The 10,163-nt window shown below is 31.0% G+C and overlaps 2 protein-coding genes across 2 annotated transcripts; both read left to right on the top strand.

Moving 5' to 3' along the window:
- Nucleotides 1-1,527: 1,527 nt before the first annotated feature.
- LOC103495658 (exopolygalacturonase-like) lies at nucleotides 1,528-3,068 on the top strand. Its single transcript, XM_008457285.3, has 4 exons — nucleotides 1,528-1,656; nucleotides 1,732-2,031; nucleotides 2,166-2,684; nucleotides 2,808-3,068. Exons 1-4 carry the CDS (start codon nucleotides 1,528-1,530, stop codon nucleotides 3,066-3,068), a joined length of 1,209 nt encoding a protein of 402 aa, XP_008455507.3.
- A 4,843-nt stretch (nucleotides 3,069-7,911) lies between these two features.
- On the top strand, nucleotides 7,912-9,452 carry LOC127149513 (exopolygalacturonase-like). The gene is made up of 4 exons (XM_051085276.1): nucleotides 7,912-8,040; nucleotides 8,116-8,415; nucleotides 8,550-9,068; nucleotides 9,192-9,452. The coding sequence occupies exons 1-4, from the start codon at nucleotides 7,912-7,914 to the stop codon at nucleotides 9,450-9,452; spliced, it is 1,209 nt and encodes a 402-aa protein (XP_050941233.1).
- Nucleotides 9,453-10,163: the final 711 nt, after the last annotated feature.

Raw genomic sequence — 10,163 nt, forward strand, 5'->3', positions numbered from 1 at the left:
GCATTACTATTACATTTGTTGTTAATGTTGGCATCAACGACAAAAGGTCAATTTAGTTTTGATATCACAACATATGGTGTCAAACCTAATACTGATATTACTCAGGTAAATATATATTAACTTGATAAAATTTGTAATATATGTAATTACTTTTTACCTAATGAAATAATTCACTTTACTGGTTTTGGCAAATGCATGGAAGGATGCATGTGCATCAACCAATCCTAGTCAATTGTTGATTCCAATAGGAGTTTACCAACTAAACCAATCCATTCTCCATGGTCCTTGCAAGAGTACTATTGAGGTCCGAATGGAAGAAACATTACAAGCTCATCCCAATCTAATAAGAGTTGGGTGGGTTATTTTTCAATATATCGATCAATTGATAGTGTTAGGCACGGGTGCTTTTGAAGGACATAACTTCCTTGGATAGTAAGAATTTTCATATCAATCTCTTGGGTTGCAAGAATGTTATTTTTCAAAATGTGACAAAATTTACTTTTTATTAATAATAGTCGCAATACAAGATCTCGATAGACATCTATCATATTAATGATAGACACCTAGTAGATGTTTATTCGAATCTATCGCAGTCTATCATTTATAGACAGTAAAATTGTTATATTTGTAAATAATTTTAATAGTTTTTGTCATTTAAAACGTTTCCATTAAAATAATTTTAAAAAATTTTATTTCGATCCCCTACACTTTTGAATAATAATGAAGATTATATGTTTGGGTTAAATTATTTTAAAAAGCATATCGACCGATCGATATCTCGACCGGCATTTGTGAACCATCTTCTCATAAGAATATGAATATATGATGAGTAAATAAGTAAAAAAATAATAATTTTGGCACATATTTTTGACCTCTTAGAAAGGATGCTTCCAAAATTACTTTCTCATCATTGTCAAACATCACAATTTAAGTAGAAAAGTGATTTAAGACATGTCAAAGTGGTTTTTTTAGTGCAAGGGAAAGAGATTTAAACTGATACACCTCATGGATACTAATAATCTCGTATGCCAGATGAATTTGCTCCATTTGACATATCAAAAGTGACTTTAATTGTTGACAAATTACTCTCACCCATGCCCTCAACTAACTATAGAAATATTTGAGCCACTTCAATACTAACAGAGATGAGGTTATCAACTCTTTTCAGTTTTTTAGAGATTGATTTTCAATTAAATATAATCCTTATGTTACATATTTTTGACCGAAATTCTCAATTCTTCCTTTTTTGAGTTGGTCTCAAACAGAAATTTTATTAAAGTGATGGAATCATCAGTAAATTTCATTTGTTATGAAATGGCTAATTTTATAACAGACAACTAATGGTTTAACTTCAATCTTTCAACGATCTTTTTCAAATTTAGCAACAAATTTTTTTGGAACATATAAAGAGGGGTTGAATGACTAGATATATATTTCAATCATCTATTCCCATTTTCATATAGTTAATTAACAACTATAATAAAGAGAAGATCATAAGCAGAAAGTAGAAGGCATATATATAAAAGGATGGGATTGAGGTCAAACATTATGGCATTACTGTTACATTTGTTGTTAATGTTGGCTTCAACTGCAAAATGTCAATCCATTTTTGATATCACTACATATGGTGCCAAACCTAATACTGATATTACTCAGGTAAATATATATTAACTGATAAAATTTGTATCATATGTAATTCTTTCTTATCAAATGAAATAATTCACTTTATAGGTTTTGGCAAATGCATGGAAGGATGCATGTGCATCAACCAATCCTAGTCAATTGTTGATTCCAACAGGAGTTTACCAACTAAACCAATCCCTTCTCATTGGTCCTTGCAACAGTACTATTGAGGTTCGGATGGAAGGAACATTGCAAGCTCATCCCGATCCAATAGGGATTGGGTTGGTTCTTTTTCGACATATTGATCAATTGACAATATCAGGCACAGGTGCTTTTGATGGTCAAGGAGAAAAAGGTTGGGAAAAGAATGATTGTCACTTGAAGAAAGCGTGCACTAGACTTCCGATGGTAAATGCTCTAATTATATTAGCTTCTTTCTCTTTAATTTTGTGGAATAGATAATTTTCAATTAATATATGTATTTTTTTAACTTGGACGCCTTTCCTTTTTGTGGGTGGCCGGGCCGGGGTTAAATTTGATAGAATGTGAGGTTCAATTTCATAACCAATTCAATAGTGAAGGACATAACTTCCTTGGATAGTAAGAATTTTCATATCAATCTCTTAAGTTGCAAGAATGTTACTTTTCAAAATGTGACAATTATTGCACCAGAGAAAAGTCCCAACACTGATGGAATTCATGTGAGTAATTCAGAAGAGATTAACATTCTCAATACAAAAATCTCGACTGGAGATGACTGTGTGTCTGTTGGAGATGGCAACAAGCAAATAACTATTACCAATGTAACTTGCGGACCAGGACATGGCATTAGTATAGGAAGTTTAGGCAAGTACACTACGGAAAAAGAGGTGGCAGGAGTTACGGTGAAATCATGTAACTTAATCAATACTTCGAATGGTGTTAGAATCAAGTCGTGGCCAGATTCTGCAGTTGCATACACAGCCTCTGACTTGCATTTTGAAGATATTGAAATGGTTAATGTTAGCAATCCTATCATTATTGATCAAGAATATTGTCCATCTAATCAATGCAACAAAAAGGTATATGTATTAAAATTATTCCTTATTCATAATTTTCAACCAATTAACTTCAAGTAATATAAAAAAAATGGAAGACTAACCTAATTTAATTATTTGTTTTTTCTTATGTATACGTTTGTTTAGATTCCATCAAAAATTAAGATCCGTAACGTTAGTTTCAAGAATATCAGAGGTACTTCAGCTACTTTCGTCGCTATTAAATTTATTTGTAGCAAAGATTTACCGTGTGACGATGTGGAAGTTGCTGATATTAACCTATCTTACACCGGAACTCAAGGACGAATTACGTCTCAGTGTAGAAATGTGATTCCCATCATTACTGGAAAGCAAAATCCTCGTGCGTGTATCGAAGTTGCTCCTATTAATTCTCCATCCACGGACTGATCTTTTTCCCAATGACAGAAAAAAAGTTCCAAAAGCAAAATCATTCGAAGATCAGTTAGATATATCTTTAATCTGTCTGATCGATCTCATCATTTTTCTTTTTAATTTTACATTTCAAAATTCTATTTATTCATTTAAGCTGTGAAATGCATGCAATGGATCATGCGTATGTGTATTATACATTATTCTTTCAATTATTATTAATATGATCAAAGATTTTTCTCTTTAATTGCCGTTAACTACAAGAAAAGACTTGAAATTTCTAACCATTTTGTTCTAGATTTAAAAACACATATTTCAAACCTAGTGGTGCCAACGGTTTTGCTATGTGTTGATCTCTATATATTTTTGTCTTGTTTAATTGTTGATTCAGTAACTTCCTTTATTTATTTATTTATTTTTCCTTTAGAAATCTTTAACTAAGTTATTTTAAGTTTTTCCTTAAAGATAAAATATGGATTGGATAAACATTATTTTTTTAAAAAAAATACGAGCTATGCATTTCACCATTTTTTAAACAAAACTGTGTAAACTTTTATTACTACATTATTAAATTAGTGCTTTCTGATGAAAGCGTATGATGAACACCCCAAATAAATAATCACCAAATTAAATAGAATATTTGAGAGAAAACAAAAACTTATTGGAATATTTTTTTGTGTGTATTCAACTCACACTTGGATAATTTAGATTTCAACATTTCAATTCTATTTATAGGATTGTCATGAGAATAACTCATATCACAATTAAATACAACAAATTAAATCCTACACTTTATGTGAAACTCTAACTTAATTAATCCTAACATTTTTAACTTACATCCTTCTCTAACTCACATAAATTAACTCATATATAACTTATTTATTTAAAACATGGTTAATTTTCAACATCCTCCCTTAAACATATGTTTTTTTTAACTCCAAGAAAAGTTCTTAAGTTGTTAAACACATTAACTTTGAGTGGCTTCGTGAAAATTTCTGCAATTTTTGATCTTCAATCTTCACATATTCAACTTGAACCTCCTTCTTGAAAATGCAATCTCTGATGAAGTGAAATCTTGTATCAATATGTTTGCTATGATCATGGAACACAAAATTCTTTGCTAAAGCAACTGTTGACTTATTATCTACATCGATCACAGTTGGATCATCTTGCAAAATTCCAATTGTCTTTAACAAATTTCTTAACCAAACTATATGACACACACATGAAGCTGCAACAATGTATTCTGCCTCACAAGTGGATAATGTCACAATAGGTTGCTTCTTAGAACTCTAAGTAAATGCAGTATTATCGATGAAGAAAACATATCCACTAATGCTCTTTCAATCATTAGGATCTCCAGTCCAGTCACTATCATAATAGCCTTCAAGCTTGAATTCCTTAGATGAAGAATAAAATAACCCATAGTCAAGCGTACCTTTGAGGTAACAAAGAATTCTCTTTGTCACTTTCAAATGAGTAGTTGTAGAAGATTCTATAAATCGACTCGTCAATCCAATGTTAAAAAGAATATCTAGTCGTATGCAAGTCAAATATCTCAAACTCCGAACCAAACTTTTGAAATATGAAGGATCAAAATCATCCCCTTCTTCATATTTGGACTTTGGTCCCAATTTCAATCGGAGTTGTGACAGTCTTAGAATTGATCATATTGAACTTATCTAGAATTTCTCTAGTATATCATTCTTGAGAAGAAAATACCTTCCTCTAACTGCTTCACCTCAATGCCAATATAATATGACATCAGTCTCATATCTGTCATTTCAAATTCTTGGGTCATCGCCTTCTTGAGATCTTCAAACATACTTGCACAATTTCCTGAAAAAATTAAGTCATCCATGTACAAACAAACCATCAAAATATCTCAATAACTATTAGCCTTAATATAAAGAGAATGTTCATAAGGACACCTCAAATACCCATTATCAATGAAATATTTGTTGATTCTGCTATTCTATATTTTTTGTTCTTGTTTCAAGTCGTATAATGTCTTCTTCAATTTTAGAACTTTATCCTCTTGGCCTTTCACAGAATAACCAGGAGGTTGTTCTAAGTAGACTTCTTCTTCTAGATATCCATTCAAAAATGCCGATTTGACATCCATCTGAAAGATCTTCCAATTATTTTGAGCAGCAAGAACAATTAACAACCTTATGATTTCTAAACGAGCAACGAGAGCAAATGCATTTTCTTTGAGAATATCCTTTCGCAACTAATCTTGCTTTGTATCTCTCCGCTTCTCCCTTTTCATTTCTTTTTATCTTGAACACCCATTTGACACCTATTACTTTCTTTTCATCTGGAAGAGTAGAAAGTTCCTACATATCATTCTTTTTTATGGCTTTTATCTTTTCATCCATAGCAATCTTCCATTTGTCATTTTGCGAAGCTTCTTCAAAATTCAAAGGTTCACCGTGTCACCAAATAGACAAAAAATAGTAAGGTTATTAAAACTTTGACTTAACTCTTCAGTTTCATCATATATGTCTCGTAAGCATCATATATGTGTTTTGTTGCGGAGTGATTAATTGGCGATGTTGGTGTTGTTGGTGGAGAAACAATGTCACTAGGTTCATCATGATCATTGGAAAAAAGCAAAAATTTGTAGTCTTCTGGTTCATCATTCCATTTCCGTGATGCTTCTTCATCAAACATAACATCTCTACTTACGATCGTCTTCTTTGTAACAGGATTGTAAAGCTTGTATCCTTTTGAGTTTGCATCATAACCAACAAAAACATATTTCTCACTTTTATCATCAAGCTTATAATCCTGATACACCTCATGATTACTAATAATCTTGTATGCCAGATGAATTTGCTCCATTTGACATATCAAAAGTGACTTTAATCGTCGACAAATTACTCTCACACATGCCCTTAACTATCTATAGAAATATTTGAGCCACTTCAATGATAATAGAGACGAGGTTATAAACACTTCCAGTTTTTTAGTGGTTGATTTTCGATTAAATATAATCCTTATGTCACATGTTTTTCACCAAAATTCTCAATTCATCCTTTATTGAGTTGGTCTCAAACATAAATTTTATTGAAGTTAAGGAATGATTAGTAAAATTCATTTATTATGAAATGACTAATTTTATTACAGAAAACTAATGATTTAACTTCAATCTTTCAACGATCTTTTTCAAATTTGAAACATATAAAGAGGGGTTGAATGACTGCATATATATATCAATCATCCATTCCCATTTTCATACCATTAATTAACAACTCTAACAAAGAGAAGATCACAAGCAAAAAGTAGAAGACATATATATAAAATGATGGGATTGAGGTCATACATTATGGCATTACTATTACATTTGTTGTTAATGTTGGCATCAACGACAAAAGGTCAATTTAGTTTTGATATCACAACATATGGTGTCAAACCTAATACTGATATTACTCAGGTAAATATATATTAACTTGATAAAATTTGTAATATATGTAATTACTTTTTACCTAATGAAATAATTCACTTTACTGGTTTTGGCAAATGCATGGAAGGATGCATGTGCATCAACCAATCCTAGTCAATTGTTGATTCCAATAGGAGTTTACCAACTAAACCAATCCATTCTCCATGGTCCTTGCAAGAGTACTATTGAGGTCCGAATGGAAGAAACATTACAAGCTCATCCCAATCTAATAAGAGTTGGGTGGGTTATTTTTCAATATATCGATCAATTGATAGTGTTAGGCACGGGTGCTTTTGAAGGACATAACTTCCTTGGATAGTAAGAATTTTCATATCAATCTCTTGGGTTGCAAGAATGTTATTTTTCAAAATGTGACAAAATTTACTTTTTATTAATAATAGTCGCAATACAAGATCTCGATAGACATCTATCATATTAATGATAGACACCTAGTAGATGTTTATTCGAATCTATCGCAGTCTATCATTTATAGACAGTAAAATTGTTATATTTGTAAATAATTTTAATAGTTTTTGTCATTTAAAACGTTTCCATTAAAATAATTTTAAAAAATTTTATTTCGATCCCCTACACTTTTGAATAATAATGAAGATTATATGTTTGGGTTAAATTATTTTAAAAAGCATATCGACCGATCGATATCTCGACCGGCATTTGTGAACCATCTTCTCATAAGAATATGAATATATGATGAGTAAATAAGTAAAAAAATAATAATTTTGGCACATATTTTTGACCTCTTAGAAAGGATGCTTCCAAAATTACTTTCTCATCATTGTCAAACATCACAATTTAAGTAGAAAAGTGATTTAAGACATGTCAAAGTGGTTTTTTTAGTGCAAGGGAAAGAGATTTAAACTGATACACCTCATGGATACTAATAATCTCGTATGCCAGATGAATTTGCTCCATTTGACATATCAAAAGTGACTTTAATTGTTGACAAATTACTCTCACCCATGCCCTCAACTAACTATAGAAATATTTGAGCCACTTCAATACTAACAGAGATGAGGTTATCAACTCTTTTCAGTTTTTTAGAGATTGATTTTCAATTAAATATAATCCTTATGTTACATATTTTTGACCGAAATTCTCAATTCTTCCTTTTTTGAGTTGGTCTCAAACAGAAATTTTATTAAAGTGATGGAATCATCAGTAAATTTCATTTGTTATGAAATGGCTAATTTTATAACAGACAACTAATGGTTTAACTTCAATCTTTCAACGATCTTTTTCAAATTTAGCAACAAATTTTTTTGGAACATATAAAGAGGGGTTGAATGACTAGATATATATTTCAATCATCTATTCCCATTTTCATATAGTTAATTAACAACTATAATAAAGAGAAGATCATAAGCAGAAAGTAGAAGGCATATATATAAAAGGATGGGATTGAGGTCAAACATTATGGCATTACTGTTACATTTGTTGTTAATGTTGGCTTCAACTGCAAAATGTCAATCCATTTTTGATATCACTACATATGGTGCCAAACCTAATACTGATATTACTCAGGTAAATATATATTAACTGATAAAATTTGTATCATATGTAATTCTTTCTTATCAAATGAAATAATTCACTTTATAGGTTTTGGCAAATGCATGGAAGGATGCATGTGCATCAACCAATCCTAGTCAATTGTTGATTCCAACAGGAGTTTACCAACTAAACCAATCCCTTCTCATTGGTCCTTGCAACAGTACTATTGAGGTTCGGATGGAAGGAACATTGCAAGCTCATCCCGATCCAATAGGGATTGGGTTGGTTCTTTTTCGACATATTGATCAATTGACAATATCAGGCACAGGTGCTTTTGATGGTCAAGGAGAAAAAGGTTGGGAAAAGAATGATTGTCACTTGAAGAAAGCGTGCACTAGACTTCCGATGGTAAATGCTCTAATTATATTAGCTTCTTTCTCTTTAATTTTGTGGAATAGATAATTTTCAATTAATATATGTATTTTTTTAACTTGGACGCCTTTCCTTTTTGTGGGTGGCCGGGCCGGGGTTAAATTTGATAGAATGTGAGGTTCAATTTCATAACCAATTCAATAGTGAAGGACATAACTTCCTTGGATAGTAAGAATTTTCATATCAATCTCTTAAGTTGCAAGAATGTTACTTTTCAAAATGTGACAATTATTGCACCAGAGAAAAGTCCCAACACTGATGGAATTCATGTGAGTAATTCAGAAGAGATTAACATTCTCAATACAAAAATCTCGACTGGAGATGACTGTGTGTCTGTTGGAGATGGCAACAAGCAAATAACTATTACCAATGTAACTTGCGGACCAGGACATGGCATTAGTATAGGAAGTTTAGGCAAGTACACTACGGAAAAAGAGGTGGCAGGAGTTACGGTGAAATCATGTAACTTAATCAATACTTCGAATGGTGTTAGAATCAAGTCGTGGCCAGATTCTGCAGTTGCATACACAGCCTCTGACTTGCATTTTGAAGATATTGAAATGGTTAATGTTAGCAATCCTATCATTATTGATCAAGAATATTGTCCATCTAATCAATGCAACAAAAAGGTATATGTATTAAAATTATTCCTTATTCATAATTTTCAACCAATTAACTTCAAGTAATATAAAAAAAATGGAAGACTAACCTAATTTAATTATTTGTTTTTTCTTATGTATACGTTTGTTTAGATTCCATCAAAAATTAAGATCCGTAACGTTAGTTTCAAGAATATCAGAGGTACTTCAGCTACTTTCGTCGCTATTAAATTTATTTGTAGCAAAGATTTACCGTGTGACGATGTGGAAGTTGCTGATATTAACCTATCTTACACCGGAACTCAAGGACGAATTACGTCTCAGTGTAGAAATGTGATTCCCATCATTACTGGAAAGCAAAATCCTCGTGCGTGTATCGAAGTTGCTCCTATTAATTCTCCATCCACGGACTGATCTTTTTCCCAATGACAGAAAAAAAGTTCCAAAAGCAAAATCATTCGAAGATCAGTTAGATATATCTTTAATCTGTCTGATCGATCTCATCATTTTTCTTTTTAATTTTACATTTCAAAATTCTATTTATTCATTTAAGCTGTGAAATGCATGCAATGGATCATGCGTATGTGTATTATACATTATTCTTTCAATTATTATTAATATGATCAAAGATTTTTCTCTTTAATTGCCGTTAACTACAAGAAAAGACTTGAAATTTCTAACCATTTTGTTCTAGATTTAAAAACACATATTTCAAACCTAGTGGTGCCAACGGTTTTGCTATGTGTTGATCTCTATATATTTTTGTCTTGTTTAATTGTTGATTCAGTAACTTCCTTTATTTATTTATTTATTTTTCCTTTAGAAATCTTTAACTAAGTTATTTTAAGTTTTTCCTTAAAGATAAAATATGGATTGGATAAACATTATTTTTTTAAAAAAAATACGAGCTATGCATTTCACCATTTTTTAAACAAAACTGTGTAAACTTTTATTACTACATTATTAAATTAGTGCTTTCTGATGAAAGCGTATGATGAACACCCCAAATAAATAATCACCAAATTAAATAGAATATTTGAGAGGAAACAAAAACTTATTGGAATATTTTTTTGTGTGTATTCAACTCACACTTGGATAATTTAGATTTCAACATTTCAATTCTAT

The sequence above is a fragment of the Cucumis melo genome, chromosome 1 (genome assembly GCF_025177605.1).
Source record: "Cucumis melo cultivar AY chromosome 1, USDA_Cmelo_AY_1.0, whole genome shotgun sequence".
NCBI classification, from domain to species: Eukaryota; Viridiplantae; Streptophyta; class Magnoliopsida; order Cucurbitales; family Cucurbitaceae; genus Cucumis; species Cucumis melo.

What these genes read in the sequence shown, in the direction of transcription:
- LOC103495658 (XM_008457285.3), top strand. Translation starts at nt 1,528, where the DNA reads ATGGGATTGAGGTCAAACATTATGGCATTACTGTTACATTTGTTGTTA. An exon ending in CGTGCACTAGACTTCCGATG is followed by an intron (nt 2,032 to 2,165) that starts GTAAATGCTCTA and finishes TAAATTTGATAG; the next exon opens with AATGTGAGGTTCAATTTCAT. An exon ending in CTAATCAATGCAACAAAAAG is followed by an intron (nt 2,685 to 2,807) that starts GTATATGTATTA and finishes ACGTTTGTTTAG; the next exon opens with ATTCCATCAAAAATTAAGAT.
- LOC127149513 (XM_051085276.1), top strand. Translation starts at nt 7,912, where the DNA reads ATGGGATTGAGGTCAAACATTATGGCATTACTGTTACATTTGTTGTTA. An exon ending in CTAATACTGATATTACTCAG is followed by an intron (nt 8,041 to 8,115) that starts GTAAATATATAT and finishes TTCACTTTATAG; the next exon opens with GTTTTGGCAAATGCATGGAA. An exon ending in CGTGCACTAGACTTCCGATG is followed by an intron (nt 8,416 to 8,549) that starts GTAAATGCTCTA and finishes TAAATTTGATAG; the next exon opens with AATGTGAGGTTCAATTTCAT.